At 39.2% G+C, this 25,115-nt stretch overlaps 2 protein-coding genes across 5 annotated transcripts in view; one reads left to right on the top strand and one right to left on the bottom strand.

Moving 5' to 3' along the window:
* BBS9 (Bardet-Biedl syndrome 9) overlaps window positions 1-13,676 on the top strand; it is a 281,278-nt gene extending 267,602 nt beyond the window's left edge. For both annotated transcript variants that reach the window (XM_067142194.2, XM_067142193.2), the window contains 2 exons: window positions 9,640-9,994; window positions 13,450-13,676. In XM_067142194.2, the coding sequence (XP_066998295.2) occupies window positions 9,640-9,994; window positions 13,450-13,610 (516 nt within the window). In that variant the 3' untranslated portion in view covers window positions 13,611-13,676. The remainder of the gene's footprint in view (window positions 1-9,639; window positions 9,995-13,449) is intronic.
* Window positions 13,677-22,502: 8,826 nt separating this feature from the next.
* LOC136863408 (RUS family member 1) overlaps window positions 22,503-25,115 on the bottom strand; it is a 192,804-nt gene continuing 190,191 nt past the window's right edge. For all 3 annotated transcript variants that reach the window (XM_067139818.2, XM_067139819.2, XM_067139820.2), the window contains one exon: window positions 22,503-22,738. In XM_067139818.2, coding sequence (XP_066995919.2) covers window positions 22,683-22,738 — 56 coding nt within the window. In that variant the 3' untranslated portion in view covers window positions 22,503-22,682. The remainder of the gene's footprint in view (window positions 22,739-25,115) is intronic.

Raw genomic sequence — 25,115 nt, 5'->3', positions numbered from 1 at the left:
TTGTATCTTATTTCGCATATTCCGGGAGCAAAATGGCAATTAATTTTTGTAGGTTTCCTTTCTCGAGACCTGAACATCTAAGATCATCGATTAGGAGTACCGGTATCAGGCGGGAGAATTGGGAGCCTTCTAAAACAGCTGTTCTCTGCTCGGATCACTTAGAGGAAGACTGTTTTGATAGAAATGGACAAACTGTACACCTTAGAAGTGATGTACAGCCAACTGTTTTCAATTTTACTGAACATTAACTGCAAGTAAAGATTTACTTATATACTTTTTTATTTCTCATAATTAAACTGACGGTTTCGATGAAATAATTGACGTGACCTTATAACAATCTTAGAAAATGAAGTCTGGAGGAATTCTAGACCTTATTTACATCAGTAATAATTATGGGTTTCAGACACTGGAGTGGTGGGAGAAGGAAAAGTGTGGTGGGTGTTTGGGGCTATTCCATTATACTATTCGTGGTATTTAGGACTCTTTTAACTGGTGTTACATATTTCTGATGACCATCAATATCGCTTTGCTAGCTGAATTTAATTAAAGAGGTCTGTAATAGTACATTAAGCTGCAGGTAATGTGATATATTGACTAGTTTCGAATATTTGCTGGTTTTATAAATGTGTACATTTGCTTCAATGATATTTTAATTCGATAATATGCGCGTTATTTCTTGGAAACAGGAAACAGAAATTCATTATCAAGCACCGATTACGATGTCGAATCTAGGCCTGTATATTGAGCTACGTTTATAGGTACACCATTTTAAGAATGCATAATTTCGTGGCATACATGTATACAATTTACAGCAATGTTTCCAGAAACTGGTTTTCACTCGTATTGTGTTACCGATCGCTAATTGCATGTATTCAGCACCTAAGTTAATATTTGCCGGCCGTTATTATATACTCATGTTTATTGCTATCCCGGAGATTTACTGACCTCGGAATGACGTGTCAGTGATCCCAATGTCCTTATGCTTTGAGTGAACATGTCTCTATATTTTTAATTATTCCAATGCGCCATTAATTGCGACTTAAAATTGACTATATTATCATTGCTTCCCCATAAGGAGAGCTCGAGGTTGGGTACGCCAACATGGCGAACCGCGCGTTCAACTTGGCGTACTTTCTCCTGCAGCGGAGACCTGCCATCAGCGATCCATGTATAGAGATCAGTGGTCCAACTCAAATCGCATACAAGCCTCTCATTGGTCGGTTGGGACTTAAAGAACTACAACTCCGTAGCTAGTCCTTCCTTCGAGAGTTACTCATCATGAGGAACAGTTCTCTAGGAGCAGTTCAGTCAGGAACGACACATCTCTAATTTGAACGACGTATCACGAGAGCTGTTCCCATGAAGATAGCACAAATCAACTACCTCGTTCATTTGAACGAAATGCCGCGAGAGCACAAATGAACTACCTCGTTCATTTGAACGACAAAATAAGCTCGCACAAAAATGGCCAATGGCGTGCCATGTTAATGGTCACGTGACAGCACATTTCTCATCTGCTCATGAACTACCTCGGGCATTTGAACTAGTTTATTTGAACGACTCAAGGCGATGAACGGTATCGAAGGAACTAGTTCAAGCAAATGAACTGACTGGACCCATCCCTAACCGTGACCAATGCACACGCGTTGGAGGGGAAGGGAGGGGGAAGCAAAACAGGGGAGGCACTGAGAAGGAGTAGGAGGGGCCCGGAGCCAATGGCAATGAGGGAAGAGGGAGGGGAATTGTGCAGGGCAATGCGGCGAGAGGGCGTGGCGTGAGAATGTTTTTTGTATGTTATGAAAAACTAATTTGCTATTGGACGCTTTTCACGTGGACCAATACTTTAATGCAGGTTTGAATCTTAATGACATTTCTGAGAAACCAAGAGTATTGTTTCACTTTTTAATAGCGTTTTTCAGACTTAGAAAAGCGTCCAATAGCAAATTAGTTTTTCATAACTTACAAAAAACATTCTCACGCCACGCCCTCTCGCCGCATTGCCCTGCATAATTCCCCTCCCTCTTCCCTCCTTCCTTCATTGCCATTGGCTCCGGGCCCCTGCTACTCCTTCTCAGTGCCTCCCCTGTTTTGCTTCCCCATCCCTTCCTCTCCAACGCGGGTGCATTGGTCACGGTGTCTTGCGGCTCTCAGTGTCTTACCTAACGTCTAAATCACGCTCCCAGAGGTGAGTCTCTTATTCACGTAAATTTTTACAACATTTAAAAAAGCCTTTCTTGATATTATTTTCTTTTTTACTTGCTTCAGGTCCTAGTTTGAACCGAGAACAGTACCCTGGAAACACGGTGTCCGCCAATATTTTTCATCAAAAAGATCTTGTTATCTAATACGTAAAGAAAGCGGCTATGTTAGAGAAGACATATGTTTTATCACGTAAAATAGGAATTTACGTCTTTTGACTGGTTGTGTTATTTTAATAACAGCCATTTTTAACCAATAGAAACATTGCCTCTTAATTCTTGCACTGGTTACTCTAATACTCAGTGAATGTTTAGCAAGTAAACCTTTTACACATATGTTCTTACAAAATTAAAAATTATGCTCTTGGACTTTTATGATAGTGAAACATTGGTTTTTGTTCGCACATGGTTTAATGTTTTTAGATTCAGAGGGAGGACGTATATTCATAGTTTTAAGACAGTTGGTGCTATTTTTTTAGTTTAAGTTATAGGTTAATGTTTATGGATCCCGTTTTTAATTAGGTCTTGCCAGTTCTGTAAAATTTGTATGTACTTTATGCACTGTTTATTGTAACTTTGTCTATGTATATTTTTCTTATTTTTGGCTGATGATGATGCACACCAGCATCGAAACCAGTACCGAGTATAATAAAATGTTATAATTTTTCTTATAACATTATATGGTATTGAATAGGTGGACCTCTCTTGTTTCCATTAGATATATCATATCGTATCGAACGCACGACAGAACCGCGCATTGAAAGTAAATAGTTCTTCCTAAGGTATTCTGGTATTCTTTGATTAGCACAATACGAGCATTGATGTGGATTATTCAACCTTTATACAAACGTTTTACAAATATCAGTGGAAAATGTATTAACTTCACGCCGTGTTTCCATGGCAGTTAAAAGTACTGTTCCGTATTCTTATTCTGTTCTTTTGATCTGAAATGTGAAGTTATTTTTGAATGCTGTTCAGTTTGAAATTTTTTATCGCATTTTACACTCTTGTCGCACACTACATCACCGTCACTTGTATAGTCACTATTGCCTGATACCCACAGTTTAATTAAAAAAAGACCTAGAGCTCTTACCTTTAGACATTTTAAAATTTTAATTTTGTAAAAACACTGCAATAGACGAATAGCAAGTTAACAGATGAACGCACTTGTTTAAGCAAACTTTGGTAGGCTAATGTAAGGACAAAGGAATGTCAGAAAGAAGGAAATAGTTGTTGTGAAAAGGATTGCGACACTGAAAGCATTTTCCTTGATAGGGAAGGCTTCTCGTGTTGCCAAGGGATGTACAACATATAGAGTTCATTAGATTTTTATTTCGTTCAGAAATCTTAGATAATTGATCACATATAAGAGAAAAATATATCTATCTATGCACTAATGTTCAAAATATACGCTAACGTTCAAAATATGCATTTGCATATGCATTTTTAAATAATCCGGGCCCTAATTATCACATTATTTCATGAGTAGTAATTTAACTTTACAGGTTTACATTATTTCATTATATTTTCTATTTAAAACAATATAAAAGTGTCTTTCATAACTAAGCTTTATTGTCTCATTTGTTACTTCATAATATACTATGGATAAAAAAGAAGAGTCAGTAACTCTACCTTCCTGTTAATAATGCCTGGTCTTTTTGACTGTGCACAACCTAATTTGTATCTTTTTTTTTTTTTTTTTGCATGACTGCGCAAGAATTAAATATAGTATTAATTGAGAAAAATGAGTATATCAACAAAACGATAGAATTCCTATCCGATAATAATTATAAAACAGTTTTTAAAAGAGATCCTGCTGGGCTGAGTGGCTCAGACAGTTGAGGTGCTGGCCTTCTGACCCCAACATGGCAGGTTTGATCCTGGCTCAGCCCGGTGGTATTTGAAAGTGCTCAAATACATCAGCTCTCATGCCGGTAAATATAGTGGCACGTAAAAGAACGTCTGTGGGACTAAATTCTGGCACCTTGGCGTCTCCAGATGCCATAAAAATAGTTAGAGCAACGTGAAGCCAATAACATTATTATTATTATTATTATTATTATTATTATTATTATTATTATTTTAAAAATATCATACCACGTCGATCCAAAAGAAACTTAAACAAATTCTTATTAATACGACCTTCTTATTAAATTCTAAAGACAAAAATAATTTAATTAGTATGAACCCCAGGGTTACCTAAATTAAGAACACTACCTAAGATCCATAACACAACATCCCGATCAGGCCCATAGAAAATTTCAGGAATAGTCCAGGTTACAAAATGGCTAAATTTGTACAAACATTTCAAAAGAACATTTAAATTTCATAGCTCATCAGGTCTGGGTAATACTAGAAATTTTGTAATAAAATGAAGAATATTAAGTTACTGGACACAAATACAATTTATAGTTTTGACATTAAAGATATGTACTGTACATGAACATACCAATTAATGAAACCTTAAGTATCATAAGAAGGAATTTAAAATAACACAGTAGATTAAATAAGGAATGACATTCGTATTGGAAACGAATTACTTTATGTTTAATTATATTATCTATAAACGGTCTTAAGAGACTAGATATGGGCTCACCAACATTTGGAATTTTAGTGAATATCTATAACTTACGGATGATTTAGATCAGAACAAAATAATAAATAAAATGAAGGGTATAGATAAATGGTTTAGATTTGTAGACAATATTTTTGTGACTATCAATGAACAGGAGGTAAAAGCTGATGAAGTATTGGAAGTATTTAAACACTTTGGATAACCTAGATTTAACAGTCACTAGACATAAGACTTGTCTTCAATGTCAGATATATAGGAAGCCAACTTAAATAGGTACAATAATTAGTAAGAGTTTGAATCATTCGGAACAATAGAAAAGAAGCAGCATTTTATAGTATGTATGATTAATAGGTCCATGAGAATTCCTCTGTATAAGGAAAACTTTAATAAAGGAATTAATGTAATCTATCAAATTGCATGTAATAATTGTTACTCCATTAGTTTTGTTAATAAAATCAGGAATAAAATTAGTAATAAACCAAGAACAACTTTAACGGTGGACTGAAAAGAAGAGAAAAAGAAGTACGTGGTTTTGACGCTTAGAAAGAAGCGGTCATGTCAATTAGCAAGCATATTTAAAAGACTGAACATTGATATCACATACTAATAAAATCGTGAATTCTAATAGCATAGAGCCCAACAATAAATCGGGAGTGTATAAATTGACATGCCAAACTTGTGAACAATATATTGGGCAGTCAAGGAGGAGTTCAGCTGTCTGGTATAAAGAACCTGTCAACGTGGTTCAGCAATAGTGGAACATATTGAAAGATTTATTATTATTAGCAAATACATCGCAAATGGGAAATATCCCGGTGGCAATGGTCACTTACAGTAGTGTAATAATAAAGTAAAGTTAACATAATAACACAACAACAACAACAACAACAAACAAACAAGCAAACAAACAACAAGAGTACAACAAGCAATTCCTTGGAAATAAAATATTACAAGAAATACTACTAGTTTAACATTCTAAATCCAGCATCATCATACACAAATTTACACACAACTTAAGTATTTTCAGTGCTTAACACTACAGCTTACACTACTATAGGTTGAACATTACAAGTGATAATAGAGTTAAGTTAAAAACATTGGTTAATTACCCCACAACAACTACAACAACATGAGTACAACAAGCAATTCCCTGGAAAGAGAATACCACAAGAAAAACTACTAGTTTCACAATCTAAACCAGACAGAAAATCACAAATTCATTGTCCGTGATTTACAACTTTTACTTTTCACTTCACACTAGCCCTAATGGTCTTCTTAAATGACTCGATACCAGAAGGGAATCTATCAAAGACTGCTGCAGGTAATTTATTCCAAAAACGATCGTGATTTCACAGACATAGAACACAATATGAAACTTATTCATTCAGCCCAGAAAGGTAGATTTATGGATGACCTGGAAGGTATTGAAATTTATTTGGCACAAAGAAATAATAGTGAACTTAATCTGAATGAAAACAGTTCAGAAGAGAATCTGTTGTTTATAATATCTTGACGTATTAGGAAGAAAAGGGAGAAAATGAAAAATTAGGATAATGAGCAATGAACCCGTAGCTATGTTACCTCCCGAGATATTGATGTCAGGTTATTATCCACTCCCCTCCCTTTGTTTCCATCTTGCTTCACTCAGCTGCTCTAGCCATGCTGGTAAACGAGGCATCATATTATTCAGTGCCTAACCAGCCTGCTTGACACTCAATTGTCACGCATAGTTACGCTTTTGACACTGTAAGTTTTTTGTTTTTTCTTCTTTTAGAGTTTCGTAGTTATATTATTATTTTTTAAGGGATTTATTATGTTAGGCTTTTCATTGTAGGATAATAAGACTCTTTGGCGCTGGGGAAACATAGCATTGAACTTCAGCCTATCAGTTTCTTTAAATAAGAAGACGAGTCCCTCATGCCAAGCAAAATATAGGCATTTCTTATTTGTTTTTGTATAAAGTTGGATGCATCAATCAATACTTTTAGAATAACATATTCAATACAGTTCAAGAATTTGAATGTTATACTCAAGAAACTGCAGTCTGTTTTCACAATGTGACAAGATTTTAATATTTTTCCTCAAGAGAGAATATAAGTTGGGTTTTAGAAAGTGACATGAAACAGAATTATTGTAGATTTTAATGTGTGTTTTTTATTTTAGATATTTTATGGTGAGGTCTTATGTATTCTAATTTTAAGCATCTCATTGTTTTGACTGTCTTTTGTTATTGCTATTATCACTGAAGAAGAGAAATGATCATTTTCTCAAAACATGTACAGTGATGAAATGAATTCAATTTGTAATCACCGTATACTAATAGTGTAAATCAATTGTATTGACAGACGGACCCTTATTAACCCTGTTTTCTCACAGGTTGTTAAACCTGTAAAACAGCTCAGGTCCCAAAAAAATGTTTACAACATGTGATTCACACTTGTGCACGGAGCGCACAGCATTATTAACTTTGACTGGAGACATGTTATGAGATTATAATACCAATATAAATGGTCCGTTATTGGACATTATAAATTTTCCAGCTAACTCATTCCTGGTTGCCAGGTTTCGCGTCCGTGTGCTAGGTTGGGCTCATCAGTTGGTACCTAGCACACTGTGGAGGCCATTGCGTCGGCTACTTGAGGCCACTAGCAGTGCCAATGCACTACGAGAGACTTTGTCTCACTACCAAAAATTGATGCCTGCTTGGCCATCAGATGATATAGATGTTTATTTCCATAGGGAATCTGAAATATTTGTCCCGAATGAGTAAATTTATAATACCAATATAAATGGTCCATTATTGGACATTATAAATTTTCCAGCTAACTCATCCCTGGTGCTAAGTTGTGTTCATCAGTTGTTAAATAGCACAGCTACCAAGACACATGGCTAGTGCATACCGTGCAGGCCACTGCGTAGGCTACTTGAAGCCACCAGCAGTGCCAATGCACTATGAGAGATTTTGTCTCACTACCAAAAATTGATGCCTGCTTGGCCATCAGATGATATAGATGTTGATTCTCATAGGGAATCTGAAATATTTGTCCTGAATTAGTAAATTTATAATACCAATATAAATGGTCCGTTATTGGACATTACAAATTTGCCAGCTAACTCTTTCCTGGTTGCCAGCGTTTCGCCTCCGTGTGCTAGGTTGTGCTCGTCAGTTGGTACCTAGCACACCTGCCAAGACGCATGGCTAGTGCATACCGTGGAGCCCACTGCGTAGGCTACTTGAAGCCACCAGCAGTGCCAATGCACTATAATAATAATATTATTATTATTTTAATGCACTATGAGAGACTTTGTCTCGCTACCAAAAATTGATGCTTGCTTGGCCATCAGATGATTTAGATGTTGATTGCCATAGGGAATCTGAAATATTTGTCCCGAATTAGTAAATTTATAACACCAATATAAATGGTCCGTTATTGGACATTATAAATTTTCCAGCTAACTTATTCCTGGTTGCCAGCGTTTCGCCTATGGGAATCAACATCTATATCATCTGATGGCCAAGCAGGCATCAATTTTTGGTAGTGAGACGAAGTCTCTCTTAGCACATTGGCACTGCTGGTGGCTTCAAGTAGCCTAGGCAGTGGCCTCCATGGTATGCACTAGCCGTGCGTCTTGGTAGGTGTGCTAGGTACCAACTGACGAGCCCAACCTAGCACAGGGAGGCGAAATGCTGGCAACCAGGAATGAGTTAACTGAAAAATTTATAATGTCCAATAACGGACCATTTATATTGGTATTATAAATTTACTCATTCGGGACAAATATTTCAGATTCCCTATGGGAATCAACATCTATATTATGAGATTCTCGAGATTTTGGCTGCCAGCATTGAGACTCGAGCTAGAAGAATTCCCATCCCTATTGAGCATGTTGTTGTACAGCCAGTGCTTATGAATGACGATTGAAACCATTGATCTATTGAATTGCAGGACATTTTTGTAAAACTCAGCTAATCTAACAACTTTCCTGACCACTGTGGTGGCACAAGGATACTTTCTGTCTGGGAACATTTATTGTAGGATATAATTTAACAATGTTTTCTTTTTCTTACTATTTGCTTTACGTTTGCACCAACTCAGATAGGTCTTATGGCGACAATGGTATAGGGAAGACCTAGGAATTAGAAGGAAGCGGCCGTGGTCTTAATTAAGGTACAGCCCCAGCATTTGCCTGATGTGAAAATGGTAAACCATGGAAAACCATCTTCAGAGCTGTCAACAGTGGGGTTCGAACCCACTATCTCCCAGATGCAAGCTCACAGCTGCATGCCCCTAACCGCAAGGCCAACTCGCTTGGTATTTGACAATTGTAATCATTCGCTGTAGAAGGTTTTTTAATGAAAAAAGACAAACACTAACAGACGTAAGTTCAGGAAAACAGGTGACCTTAACAACCATATTACAGACTCTTAATTGTGTTGAATGAGTACTCAACATCTCATGCCTGGACAAACACTAGCTTTTAAAATTCTTTTTTTTTAGCAGAATGTCTTATAAAAATGCTGAGTATTTGAATGTACCTGTTACAGAGGAAATCAAAATTCAAACCTCTCATTTTAAATTATACAGCATTGTCCAACCCGTACAACAAGATCTATAGTTCCCAACTCGATTTCTCAGTAAGTAGTTCAAGGTATACCAATATTATAATTGGTACTATTATAATTCAGAAGATTTTCTCTGGTTTTTATCACCCTACCCCCCTGCTAATATAAGGTATGTCATCTTCATAATCATCATGTTTATTATTGTAATTCAAAAGGTTTACTCCATAGATATGGTCACCCTACTTTCTGTTAACAATATACAAACATTTCTATTCTTGGCTTATTCTGTTTTGTTCATCCAGGGATGGGAGGAAATAACAGATGTGGCCATCTCGTTTCTGCTCCGCACATCACTTGCCAAGTCGGTAAAGGATCAACAGAGATCAACTCCACTTTCCCTGGACATTATGAGAGAGACAGCTCGATTCAAGAAGCACTTGGCTGCAGCCATAGAACGAGTAATGAAAACTAACCCCGTAGTAGATAAGAAAGTCACTGAAGAGAAAAAAGATGTTCCTGTTGGTATACCTCCAATACCTGAAGCTGTAGAGGCACCTGTTGAGGAGGAAGTTGTAGTTCCGACTGGATCCCGTTATGCCGAACGTAAAACATCTGCACAATCCAGAGGCAGGTCAAGTGGGCTTCAACACAGTCAAGGTAGGCTGATGGAATTTGTCCTTATGAAGGAGGTATTTGAGTCTGAATGCTCCAGATTGCATAAAAATTAGTAGGAAAGCTCAAATATGGTTGCTGAGGATGGCTGTAGGGTTCTTTTGTGGGTAAAGTAATGCATGTGATCAAATGAATAACTTACAGTACCGGTAGTTGCAGTTAGTAACATTACTCTATGATGTTTGGTCACATTGTTGAAAATGACGTAAAAGCACCCTGTGGGAAGTAATTATGTTATCAGTACAAGTGTAATACATAAAAGGCAATCTCTTACTTGGTGGACAATCGAGTGTTGATATGTACGAGACGTGTCTTCGTACACTGTCGCTCAATATCAAAATGAAGATGAAGCTGTAAGTGTTCCACCCACAGTGCAGTATAACAGTGAGCACATTTGACAGTAGCCACAACACTGCATGCACCATCTTCAATGTTGCAACCAAAAATCTAAGCATAATGTTAGTAACCACAAGTACTTGAAGTTACCCATTTGATGATGAAATGTGTAATTTTACATGGTAAATAACACAGCCATTTCCAGAGAGCATATTAGAGCTTTCCTACCAATTTTTATGCTTTTCAGAGTGTTTACTCACAAATACTTCCCTCATAAGCATAATCTTCAGTGCCTTCATCGAAGTGATTTACTTTAAATTTGAATAGAAAATACTAGACTTACTCTGCATTTGAATAAGTTTCTTAGCAACTGTTAACAAGGTATTGCTGTAGCACTTCCATATTTAATAAAGTGGCGTTTGATGTAGTTACTCTTCTTGTTAGTATAGATAACACCGCATACTCTGTTAAAATAGAGGTGAACAAAGATTGCATTAGGTTATTTAAAACATGGTGTATACTGGGATAAACATAGATAATGGATAACTTCCAGCCCCTTCTCTTCGATTGTTTACGCCTTGAACATAATTTGTACGAACATGTGTAAACGTGCAGCTATTCTTAATGAACATTATATTCTGAATATGACCTTTGCAGGATAGTATGCCATTCACAAACAGTGTGTATAAATACAAATTCACGATTCAAACTGAAACAGATATTGTAGAAATGTGGCTGTTGCAGTAGTATAAATTCCCAGAGATTTACCTACATCACATTGTAGTGTCTGTGCCTGCGAATGTAAGGACTTATCACACTGACCTATTTTTGCAGCACTTCCACACTTCTAAGATTACACATTCTTCACTATCTCCAAATCTCTAGAGGACTGATTCTCCAACATCTCTAAACCTTAACACCTGCTACAAAATTCATACAATCAAGTGAATTGTTGTCCTTCACTATTTTTGATTTTGTATTTCACTGTATCCACTCTTGAGGTCTGGACATTTTTTGTTTGGATTATTGATGTTACTGAAGAGGACTGCTGTAAAGACAAGGTTAGTTGGAACTCGCATCTCTGTTAGCACCAGAACTTCATCTCACAGTGGACAAGTTCATAAGGATTTAAGTCTAATGCTCCAAATATTCCTTTGTCATTCACCTATCTCGGTGCTGCCTGCTGTTTCCTAAGCACCGAAACCACCATGCTGAACTAGAGGTAGAACAGACTGCACACCCAATCTGAGCCTGTATGTAGTTCCAGGAAATAAGACATATCAGCAGTTTGGGTCATTCTGACCTTATTTGGCTATTAAGCTGTCAACGTAACAATAGAATTATCTGGGTAAAAATATTTTGTCCAGATAGAACTCAGACTTCTAACATTTCATGTTGTTTGTTAGTGTAGGTGTTTACTTCATTTCTGTATTACTGTATAATACAGTACATTTAAATATGTCTTTCTTCTTGGTCAGCTCTCAGGATTTGCTTACCATTATGCATTATTGTGGGAAATTTAATTTTGTTGAGGAGGTGTGGTTCTGGTGTGCATTAAGGCAATAAGTATGCACAAAATGGTTTCAAGAAAGATATACCTTGTGGAGAGAATGTTCACTGACAAATGCAAGAGGGAACAGTCATCTTGTTAGAAAGTGCACAGTTCTGTTCTGCATAAACTACTGTGCTAACCCTTTTGCACTCAGCTTATCTACAGGGGTCTGCTCAAGGAGTTCAGACTGTTTTTTGTGATTTTGTAACCAAAATATAAAACATTTCAACATGCCAGCAATTAAAACTTAGGCCTATATTAACCTTTTCACTCCCAAGTTTCTTTCAGCCTTATGCATGCCCCCATACCAGATTTTTCTGGACGTTTCGACAGTGGTTGTAATAGACCAAAAATACTTTGTATTTACACAGCTACTGAAAAGTCATGGAACGACAGTATTAGCAATAGTTTTCTCCTAACACTTTTCCCAAAACTTGAAAGAACTTAGCGTGGTAAATGTCGACAGCTTGATTCACTGAAACTTATCTCCACTATATTAATAAAAAATCAGACTCATCATCATTGCCTAAAATTTCTAAAATATATTTCGTTATGCTTTCTTTACACTCTCGTGCACCCATCTCAGAAGACCGCTGTGAAAGAAAAACACAAGACACGTAATTATTGTCAAAAAAAACGGTAAGGCGATTTATGAATCGTCCGTCGTCTGAACAAAGCATGTCAACAGCGTTGGACTGAACTCGGAAGTGAACAAGAGCGCATTGCTTTAAATCCAAACTAACTCGTGTTTGGGGCAGCGCGAGAAATGTTGACATCCAAGTTAACTCGGGCATGGGATGGAAAAGGTTAAAATGAAGAAAATCTCACTACTGTAATATAGAACTATAAGCATTTCAAGACTGGCAAACACACTGGAACCATCACTACTATTTTGGAAATTAATGTATCTTCACGGACAGCAGGTCCTGTCTGCCCTTGCAGTGCTAATAAAATGGCTTCGTTGCTGGCCAGACGTAAAAAATATTGAATTTGATTGCATCGACTGAATCAATTTTAGGGACAGGACATCAATGCTGGCTTCTCACAAAGACTACCACAGTTCAAATCCCGGCAATGCATGTGGGTTTGCTAAAATGACAAGCCACGTTCCTGTGGTTCGGACTCCACATAAAACTGGAGGTCCCATGGTTACGATCCTGACATCAGTCAGGTAAAACAAGCAGCTTGCATACTTTTTTAAAATAACCTGCAAGACATACACAGTAACCATTGAAGATGGTGGTTGGTGCACCATGAAGGATACAAAAATACAAGTTACCTGGTATTAAAAATTCAAAGATTGTTTGATTGATTGTTAACAGTAGATATTGTAAAATCACGGGAATAGAGAAAAGTAGATATTGTGGATATCTTACATTTATGTGCACTTTTGTGTTAAATGTTTGCTGGATAGTTGACACAAGGCATTATATTTTCTCTGTAGTTAAATTTTGAGTTTTGCATGGAGAAGCAACAATAATTTCAAAATATTACTTGCTATAAAGTTGCCTCTTTATACTTGAGATATTAATGCATGTGTTTAATTTTTTAGGTAGCAGCATTGGGACAGAGGACCAAAATTTGAAGGATGGCTCACGTCTGCAGATATTTTCTGGTCTGAGAAGAGAAAAAATGCCCAAAGATCTTACCGAAGTCATTGAAAGTCCACCAGAAATATTTCCTTCTGGAGAAGAGAATGATGAAATGTGGTGATAGCTATATTGTGTGCCTTACAATGTAACAACATTTTGCTAAGAAACAAACATGTATCTCCTTTTATTTTTTGGTACTTTATTTTCCTACATACCTGCTCTAGACCTCAGGGAATCACAAATGGGCACTTCCATTCAAGGCTGGGATAGTGACTTACGACGAGGCGTCGGTAGTTAAGAAACAAAAAAAAAAAATAGTCTTTTAGGCACCTAAATGGCACTTAAAAATGCACTTCATAACATGATGCAATGGTGCTGCCTCTGTGTTGGGAGTGGTTTAGCATCTGTTTACGGAGAACAATAATAGGAGAAACTTGCATTGTTGGACTGTAGCCCAAGAGGAGAGCTTGATTGACGAAACTCAACTTCCACGCAGAGCCTGAGAAGCTAAGGCTATCAACTGTTGTTTTTCTTTTTTTTTTTTTTTTTTTTTTTTTACAAGTTGCTTTATGTCGCACCGATACAGATAGGTCTTATGGCGATGATAGGACATGAAAAGGCGGGATGGAAGCAGCCGTGGCTTTAATTAAGGTACAGCCGTTTTCCTGGTGTGAAAATGGAAAACCACGGAAAACCATCTTCGGGGCTGCCGACAGTGGGGTTCGAACCCACTATCTCCCGAATACTGGATACTGGTCACACTTAAAACGACTGCAGCTATCGAGCTCGGTACTATAGACTGTATTACTCACTTCATGAATCCTCATTTACCAAAAGGTGCTGAAGTTCTGCAGAGAGCTGACCACTTGTTCCTGTCTCAAGCTCTGGTCCTGACATGAAGCTAGTCCATTCCACCTCTTTCAGAATACTGTAACATTGTGGGGGTTGTAAATATTCATGCCACTGGTAGTGTTCATTGCTTCAACTAAGATTTATTGCTTACATACTACACAGGCATACCAGGACCTCAACTTGCACTATACAGTGCACACAATTCCACCAATTTGCGCTCTCTCTGCTCTCACTACCCAGTCACACTAGTTGTTCACTCTACCACTTAAAAATTTAAAAACTAAAAGCTAAAAGAATCATGTTACACAAACTTCCACTACTGTCACTTATAGTTTAAGTCAGTTTGACAGTTATTCTTGCAGTGCTCTATCACAGCCTCACAATCTTGCATGTCATCCACTGTGTATACATTCACAGCAGCAAGAGACTCAGTTCCTTGGCAACAGAGAGAACGGAATGAATGTTCACTTCACGGACAGAACTGCCCTCATTGCACTGACTCCTCAACTCGAGCTTGTCCAGCTCACCTTAAATAGGGAGGCAGGCCCTTCCAGATACTTCGTAAAATAATAATCCCCTAGAGTCCTCTCAAATCTGAATGATCAGGGTTCACTTTCTAGGTTTTTCTCCCACCATCAGGAGGCATCCAGTAAGATGACGGGGTGGTGACAGAGGGCTAGCCTTTCGTGCCTGACTTGTTTCTGATTGGTTCATTGCATGGTGAGCAGCTGGAGCCATAACTCAATTATGTAAAGCGTGACTGGGGCCAGGCTAACTTGCTCCTCCCAAGATCTTATAAGAAAAGGGTTGACACAGTCACATTGCTGCTTCCTTAGGCTGCTCGTCCCAAGCTGTTATACAATACGGTGCCAGGCAACCCAGATGGACAACAATCATCACTTGGTAAGGCCGCTGGATCCTGCAGATGACGTTGACCCTAGTGATCAGTGTACAGGCCCTACCATGGCAACTGAAACTCTGGCAATTTCCCTTTCGTTTGCACAAAACAGTATGACCAAACACGGTCGCCTTCCTGGAAGCTTGCAGAGTTTGCCAGTATGTCATAGCGGACTTTCACCCTGCCGCTGGCTGTTCTTGATAGGGTGCCAGCCAAACAACAGGTCACATAGCAGGCAAAGCTCCATGTTTGCAGCTGTCGTGCCCATTTGTCTCGTGGGTGGACGCTCAATAGGTCATCAGGAAGAATGGGGCCCTCTCATCCCAGTCCGTCCGGTGCGCAGAAACAACCTCCCTGAGGTGCTCCTCAAGCGTCTTTACAAAACGATCCACCATGCTGACCAACTGAGGGTGGAGGGGCAACATATTGTAGAACTTCTTGCATCAGCCTCGACTCAGTGTTACTTAGTTTTAACAGACTGATGAACTTAACAGTTTTAAATGAATCGAGTCGAAACTGAAAAGAAATGGCTTCAAATATCACAAAAAATGTTCCTGCTCTGGTCGCTATGCAGTTCCGTAGATACACCGAAGCAGCACAAGAAGTCCCTCATTAAGACGTTGGCTACTGTTGGTGCCTCCTGGTTAGGGATGGCATAGACCTCTGGCCACTTGGTGAAGTAGTCCATGGCCAGGAATAGGTAGTGATTCCCAGCACTGGATTTGGGAAATGGGCCAGTGTTCTCGACGGTGATCCTTTCAAAAGGTGCTCGGACGTACTGTACCATTTGCCAGGTGTGAAAATGGGAAACCACGGAAAACCATCTTCAGAGCTGCCGATAGTAGGATTCGAACCTACTATCTCCCGGATGCAAGCTCACAGCTACTATAGAATAGTGCTGAATAAAGTAATACTTTATTTGCATTTTTAGCATATATTATTGCCTAGCTGTACACCCATTTTCAGAATTAGGTCACTGGTCCTCTCAAGTTTTATACATCTAGAATCAGTTCTCAGTGAAGTATAGTAATGCAACAATTACCTACGACAATAGTGTACTGTAAGTGGTGGTATCTTGGATAGATAGTGATTATAATAGCACAGCTACCAAGTGAGTATGCGACACAGTTCAGGTCGCATTGCTCTGAGCTTGCATTTGGGAGATGGAGGGTTTGAATCCCACCATTGGCAGCCCCAAAGATAGTTTTCTGTGATTTCCCATTTTCAGATCAAGCAACTGCTGGGGCTGTTCCTCAATTAAAACCATGGCTGCTACCTTCCCAGTCCTAGTCTCCCTATCCTTGTGTTGCCATAAACCATTGATATGTTAACTAAAAAACTAAAAAACTAAAAAAAAAAAAAAGTTGCTTACCTGTATAAAGCTGGGTGTCCCGAGAAGAGATAATTGAAGGTGCTATTTATGCCCAGCTTCTTGGCTGAAAGGCCTGCATCAAGGCCTTAATTTCTGAGGATCCTAGGTTCGATTCCATGTTGGTTGGGGATTTTGGTCATGTGTAGTTAAGTCCTCTGGCACAAGGACTGGGTGTTTGTCTCAATTTGAATTTGAATCGCGCACCCAGAAGTAACAAAGTAACCTCATTTTCTCCACCAATCCAATCCCTGATTTTTTGGTCTGTATAGTTCTGATACAATCTGTATATGTTCACGCCACCTTTCAAGCATCCTTCACTGCAATTCTGCAATTGTCACAGTAGAGTAGGAAGTTCACTGCACAGAATCAAAATCTTATACTGCGAACTGTGTTGTATATGTAGACTTGGCCCTGTTTTACGGCTGGATGCCTTTGCTGATGCCAACCCTAAGTGGAGGGATGTTTTCAACTATTACATGTTTCTGTGGTGGTTGGTAGTATACAGTAATCTGCTCTGTGTATCTGAAGAGGACAGTAGTGGGGCAAGCACAAACACCCAGTGGCCAAGTCAGAGTAATTAATCATATGTGATTACAATCCCTGCCCCGACCAGGAATCGAACCTGTGACCCTCTGAATCAAAGACGTTGATACTGACCATACAGCCAAGGAACCAGACATTCTCCACATACAATGATATGGGATATACTCAGTTCCTTACAATGACTGGCAATGTATCTGCAGGAGGCATCTGTTGTTTAAACACATGAAGATTTCAGCAATGTATTCAGTGGCCTTCACACTGCTGGCCTAAGTAATTCTTTCCCAAAGTGGAGTTATCTGGTACTTTTCTGTAGCAAAATTATTCTAGAAAGGCTATCACGACTGGATTCGGGAGGGTCGCAACTGGTAAGTTAACACCAGTGAGAGCCTCAGATGAATGCAGATTAAATGAGTCTGTGGATTCTGTACCAACCTACAGAAGCAGAGTTTCTGTTTAGATGCATTCCTCCCGTTAACATTTGTTGAACGAGTTGCCAAATTTCGAAGTTTCACTACGAGGGAGTGTGTTTCTGCCGACACCAGTGAAGAAATAAAAAAATAAAGAGAATTATCCTAAATATATACTTCAGAAAATGCTCTGTTAATATTATGGAATGTCATACAACAGTCTAGACTCAAGGCAAACTTTATGTTGCTTGCCAAAATATAAAATCTGCAATGAAAATAAAGAGAAATGGCATGGATTTATTTTTAATAATTATGAATTAAAAAACATGCAACAAATTATCCTTGCTTGTTATTCAAAGGCTTGAAAATACAAGGATTGGGGCAAAAGTCATGGCAACTATTTTTTTCTTGTAGATATGTGAATGGATCACGAACGTATATGTGTCGTGTGGAAGTTCTGCAGGCATAGTGTGTATGCAGAACAACAGATGGCTCTGTGATAGCTGGTAGTAGCGCAGCAAGGGCTGTGAAATCAGTCAGTTGGTGAGTGTCGTGCGAGATGGAAGTAACCTGTGTTGAGTAGCGCGCTTACATCAAAGTAGCCATTCTCCAAGAGAGAAATGCGATGGAATGTCACAATGAATTAGTGGAAGCCCTTGGGAATAATGCCCTACCATACCGTAAAGTAGCACGGTGGGTAGGAAAGTTTCAGCAAAGACGTGTGTCAACCAGTGATGAGCAACGTTTGGGATGACCTGTCAGTGTGCGGACCGACGTGGCACGTGCCGTCATCGAGCAGCTCCTGGATGAAGACAGACGATGGACACTACCGAAGTTAGAGAGGGCAAGTGGCATCGAGAAACGCACCGGCCACAGGATATTGCGTGATGAGCTGCAAATGCGCAAAATCGCATCGCGGTGGGTACTGCATGCACTGACGGAAGTTCAAAGGTGGGTGTGCTATGCAATATGCTCCGACCACCTTGCACGCTGGCAACAGGACGGCGATCAATTCTTGTCATGAATAATCGCCATCGATGAACTTTGGGCCAGGGCATACGAACCAGAACTGAAACGTCAGTCCGCGGAGTGGCGACATGCTGGATCACCAAGGAGGCAGAAGGTCCATCAGAATCCTTCCCTAAGTCAAATTGATGCTGATCGTCGCGTATGACATCAGGGGTGTCATTGTTTGCCACTTTGTTCCACATGGCAGAAGAGTGACCGCACAGTACTACAGGGACTTCCTGGTGCGACTGGTACGACGTGGCGTTCGGGAGAAACGTCCGGATCTTGTGGACAGTGCAATAATGCACGACAATGCAAAACCACATAAAGCAGAGTGTGTAGGGCAGCTATTGCGACGTTGGGGATGGGAAGAATTGGAGCACCCACCGTACTCTCCCAACATTTCACCCTGTGACTTTGATCTCATTCGAAAGATTTTTTTTTTTTTTGCTAGGGGCTTTACGTCGCACCGACACAGATAGGTCTTATGGCGACGCATTCGAAAGATTAAGGAACCACTACGTGGTAGGCGGTTTTCAGCGCCTCCCACATCGTTGGCAGCATGTGGTGTCAGTAGCAGGGGACTACTTTGAGGGTCTTTACGCCCAGGTTTGTCATGTCAACTTTATGTGTACTGTGTTGTCATTCTTTTGCACCGGGAAGGCCATATTGCCCTGTATACTACCGCAATAAATTAGTGTTACAATATTTCAGTGCTATTCATTGTCCACAAATGCAGTTAACACCTTGTCCTTTTGTCTGTATATGTCACATTTTCCAACCGGACTAGTATCTTCAAGAAAAAAAAAAAAAAAAAAAAGAGTTTCCATGACTTTTGCCCCAACCCTCGTATATTACTTTTCCATCTGTAGTAAAGTTCTTATCAGTTCCAATCCACTCTCTCTATAGACTAGATCTTCAGATTTCCATTTAGGCACAATCCATTTTAATGAAAGAATTAAAAAACAAACATAATGTTTTAAATTCCTATAAGTTGTAACCATGGTTCATGGTGTGGGTTACTGTAGTCACGTCCTAGTTCGTGAACCATGGGCAACGGCTGAGTGGCCTAGTAAGTGGTCCTGAGAGTCGGGATACCAGTTGCTATGGAATGGGAGTGGGCATCTCGGACATATTCTGAGTCGTGGCCCTCCTTGTGCTCAGGCGGCTAGGACTATTAAATCCACCAGTGGCCCCTAACCCATTAGAGGAGAGATCCTCACTTGGACTATGTTCAAGTAGGGTAGCATCCTGCTTCATGAATTTACCGAGCTCAGAACATTTTAAGCAAGCCTCGGACCTATGGGAGTAATGGAGTGCCACTCTCATTCGACATGTGAGGGACTCCTTGGAAACAACTTGGCGAACGAAATGGAATTTGATGGGGAACTATCAATATTAATGGGGCTTATGGAAGAAAGAAAGTAGAACTGGCTGAGCCAGCAAAGAAGATGCATCTGGATGTGCTAGGAGTAACTGATATAAGGGTAAGGGGAGATAATGAGGAAGAGATAGGTTATAAAGTGTACTTGACGGGTGTTGGAAAAGGAAGGGCAGAGTATGGGGTAGGGCTGTTTATCAGGAATACCAATGCACACAACATAGTTTCTGTTAGGCACGTAAATGAGCGAATGATGTGGGTAGATTTGGCAGTTGGAGGAATTAGGCTGAGAATTGTCTCAGTGTATTCAACCTGTGAGGGTGCAGATGAGGATGAAGTTGACAAGTTTTATGAAGCATTGAGTGACGTCATAGTCAGGGTGAACAGCAAGGATAGGATAGTGCTGATGGGCGATTTCAATGCGAGAGTTGGGAATAGAACTGAAGGATACGAAAGGGTGATTTGTAAATGTGGGGATGATATGGAAGCTAATGGGAATGGGAAGCGTTTGCTGGAGTTCTGTGCTAGTATGGGTTTAGCAGTCACACTAATGCATTCTTCAAGTATAAGGCTATTCACCGCTACACATGGGAGGCTAGGGGGGTACCAGATCCATAATAGACTATATCTTAACCGACTTTGAATTCGGGAAGTCTGTTAGGAATGTACGGGTTTTTCAGGGATTTTTCGATGATACAGACCACTATCTGATCTGTAGCGAACTAAATATCTCTAGGCCTAGGGTAGAGAAAGTGAAATCTGTCTCCAAATGAATAAGGGTAGAAAATCTCCAAGACGAGAAAATTAGAAGTACATGGATATGATTAGTGAGAAGTTTCGAACAGTGGACATTAAGCAGGTTAAGGATACAGAAAGAGAATGGGTGGCATACAGGGATGCTGTAGTAGAAACAGCAAGGGTATGCCTAGGAACAACAGAGTGTAAAGACGGGAAAAAGCGAACACCTTGTTGGAATGATGAAGTGAGAGCAGCTTGTAAAAGTAAAAAGAAGGCTCATCACAAACGGCTCCAAACAAGGGCCAATGCAGACAGGGAATTATATGTAAATGAAAGAAACAGAGCGAAACAAATAGTTGTTGAATCCAAAAAGGTCAAGCAGCAGGGAAACCTTTCTGGACAGTAATAAAGAATCTTAGGAAGGGGGGGAAAAGGAAACGAACAGTGTTTTGAGTAATTCAGGTGAACTCATAACAGATCCCAGGGAATCACTGGACAGGTGGAGGGAATACTTTGAAAATCTTCTCAACGTAAAAGGAAATCTTCATGGTGGTGTCATGAACAAGCAAGTTCATGGGGAGGAAGAAAATGATGTTGGTAAAATTACGCTTGAGGAAGTAGAAAGGATAGTAAATAAACTTCATTGTCATAAAGCAGCAGGAATAGATGAAATCAGACCTGAAATAGTGAAGTATAGTGGGAAGACAGGAATGAAATGGCTTCACAGAGTAGTAAGATTAGTATGGAGTGTTGGTAAGGTACCTTCAGATTGGATAAAAGCAGTAAATGCACCAATCTATAAGCAAGGGAACAGGAAGGACTGCAACAATTATCGAGGGATCTCACTGATTAGTATCAGCCAAAGTATTCACTGGCATCTTGGAAGGGAGGGTGCGATCAGTGGTTGAGAGGAAGTTGGATAAAAACCAGTGTGGTTTCAGACCACAGAGGGGCTGTCAGGATCAGATTTTCAGTTTGCGCCATGTAATTGAAAAATGTTACGAGAGGAATAGGCAGCTGTGTTTATGTTTCGTAGATCTAGAGAAAGCATATGACAGGGTACCGAGGGAGAAGATGTTTGCTATACTGGCGGACTATGGAATTAAGGGTAGATTACTGAAATCAATCAAAGGCATTTATGTTGACAATTGGGCTTCAGTGAGAATTGATGGTGGAATGAGTTCTTGGTTCCACACCAGGCAAATGCTGGGGCTGTACCTTAATTCAGGCCACGGCCGCTTCCTTCCAACTCCTAGGCCTTTCCTATCCCATCGTTGCGACGCAAAGCCACTAAAAATCAAAAACACAAGATTGAAGAAAATATATCTTTGAAACAATTTGACAGCCTGTTTTTTTTACACTGAGAACTAAGAATTTCACCACCAATAATTCAGGAGCCGATTGATGTACCGAACGGTCCAAGCAAACCATTTAGAGACAAGATGCTCCCACCTTTTTCAAATTAACCCGTATTCAAAGCCACAAAATCACTCAGCTATAGGCCATGGTTGATTAAAGAGGACATAACTACAGTAATACAGGCCACAAGCCATGGGAAGATTAAAATTGATTTCATGTTTAAAAGTGAAAACATTCGAAATTAATTGCATACCTTTACTTTAAATTTCCTCTGAAGTCCTATATTATATATCAGCTTAATCATATAAATATTATTTCTTCATTCTCCAGGGCTGTGAACGTGAAGGCGTAAGGGGAGATTTCTTTTAAGTTTAACATAGGATAGAAAATATTGAACACACACATAACGTTCAAAATGTATACAAAGCCTATTTTTATTACAAAAAATGTATATATTGTGCAAATCTTTAAAAAATATAACTTTATTTATAATAACTGACATACAGTCACATCAACCAGAATAATCATCGAAAGCAAACCAATATTCAGTACTCCATGGGATTATCTGACCTAGCATTATACCCTTCATATTCCCCAACATCCAGTAATTTATACACAAAATTACCACCCAATAATTACCACTCACCACGCCATTCATCCAGTGCCAGATTATGGTTAGTCATGATCCAACCTGGGAACAAAAGGCACACATGTAGTAATGAACAATTGAAATTAATTCTCCATCCAGACAATAGTAAATGGATCAGCTGTCCCTTATAATGTATTTTTATGCCACTCAATCTGAAAATATACAGCCTTGCTGATACACATGTACTGATTGCATGTACATCTCAAAATGCTAACATCGTGACCAAAATAGACAGTAATCTGTTGGCTGCCTGCCAAGTTACTGAGTAGCTTAGATGAATAAGCATTCACCAATGGCACTCCCATCTGTTATAGATGGGCTCTCTCATCGATTCCTTCCTTCCCAGTCCATGATGCCTCGTTCATCAGAGGGGCTTGCATCCACACTCAACGAGGGGATCATTCTTGGCAGTTTTTCAGCCTTGATGGGGGAAGTGTAGAATAAGTAGAAAATAGATTAAACAAAGAGAAATGGTTATAATTGGTTTATACATGTGGTAAGAAGACAAGAACCTAGAAGGATTTATATACTGTATATGTTTATGAAACAGATCGAGAAAAGGGATTTACTGTGGAAGCAGGTGTGGATAAGATACACATAAAAGAAAGACTTGGGTCCAATCTTCAGCTGCAGCCTTTGGTGCACTCTATTCATGTGTGCTTCCATGGTAAATCACTGTTCTCCATCCATTTCCTACACATACACATGTATATTTAGGTCCTGTTTCCTTTTATGTCTTACCTTGCCATTTAGCATTTAGAACAAAGAAGGAGTAATGTTACCCAAGTTAATATAAGTAATGGAAAGGAAATGTATATATGACCCATTGCGCAGAAAGGGCCCAATGTCAGCAATGGAAATTTTACAGCAGAGCTGAACAAAAGTGTCTGGCGTGCAAAAATTGCATTCCTAAGTTTTGAGCTCTTGCACTACCTATGGGCCTTCTTAATCCCTTAATTGAGCATTGATTTTCAATGTGTTGCATATTTCTTTTTTACTTCAGATAATTTTTTGTCACTAAGAAAATGTTCAAATATTGTCAATGGTTCGGGATTATCCCCAAAGTTACCATATATCCCACTATTGCCAGTAAAATAGAATCTGTTGCGCGGCCCTCCAAATGTAACCCAGTCAGTTTGAACGTCTTCAATTCCTTCAATTTCATGTCTGCTGTCGTGGAATTCGTCACTCGATTCCAAGGAATAATTGTCACTTTTGTCTTCACATTCATCACAAAGCAAGAGCATTCGCTCAATATAACTGTTAGCTAAATTTATTTATTTATACTCGGGGGTTTTAGCGTGGGAGCCATACTGCTTTGACTGCTGACCACACGGAAAACGCGCGCACAGCCACATGAATTCTACATGGAATACGATATTCTGTGGAAATAAAATGTAGCACTTTGTTGCAAAATGAGGCCAATAGATGTCAGAAGTATCTATAAACTTCTGACGCTTATACACGGTTCATGCAACTTGCGAACCTTGAAACTTGTAAGCGGTTGACGCTGGGAAGGGTTAAACAAACTAAGTTAAGCAGCAGTTCAAGTTTTCACCATTCGATGTCATGAAAACTTTGTACAATTGGTAAATGAATGAGTAAGCTGTAATTGCATTTTTCTCAAAATACAGTTTTCTTAATAGCCACAGTCAGTAATTAATATCTTCTGAAGTATTGCATCTAGAAGCGTGAACTCTCTCTTTTTTTTTTTTTTTTTTTTTTTTTACAATTGGCTTTACGTCACATAGACAGAGATAGGTCTTATGGCGACGATGGAATAGGAAAGGGCTAGGAGTGGGAAAGAAGCAGCCATGGCCTTAATTTAAGGTACAGCCCCAGTATTTGCCTGGTGTGAAAATAGGAAATCACGGAAAACCATCTTCAGGGCTGCCGATAGTGGGATTCGAACCTACAATCTCCCGAATGCAAGCTCACAGTTGTGCGCCCATAACAACATGGCCAACTCACGGGTTTTTAAAATGTTCAGTATCGTTTGCCAAGATTACGATGGATGGACTGTGAAAAACGGTACAGGACAACGGAACCCGGACTGGAACACAGTGTTGGATGAGGAATGGTGGAGAGACAGGATGAAATGGAGAGGAACCATATATGCCCCCAGCCAGTGTTAGCTGGAAAAGGGGAGATGATGATGATGATGATGATATCCTTTGCCAATTTTTGAACCTCAAAAATGAAAAATCCTGCTTCAGGCCCCTTCCTGCACAACAGGTCACTTATAATGAATTGAAACCAAAAATAAGAACAGAAATTCATGCTGATCTGCATCATAGCTTTCCAAAGTGGATTTTAACCAACAGATTTAGAACCTACAGAACAAAGAGGTACTTATTAAAAGATGTCATGGGGAAGAAATATTTCTCCTGTCTTATAATACAAGAACTTTGTCTACATC

The sequence above is a fragment of the Anabrus simplex genome, chromosome 2, assembly GCF_040414725.1.
Source record: "Anabrus simplex isolate iqAnaSimp1 chromosome 2, ASM4041472v1, whole genome shotgun sequence".
Classification (NCBI taxonomy): Eukaryota; Metazoa; Arthropoda; class Insecta; order Orthoptera; family Tettigoniidae; genus Anabrus; species Anabrus simplex.
The sequence above is the reverse complement of the archived record's forward strand: the minus strand, read 5'-3'. Positions and strand labels throughout refer to the sequence as shown.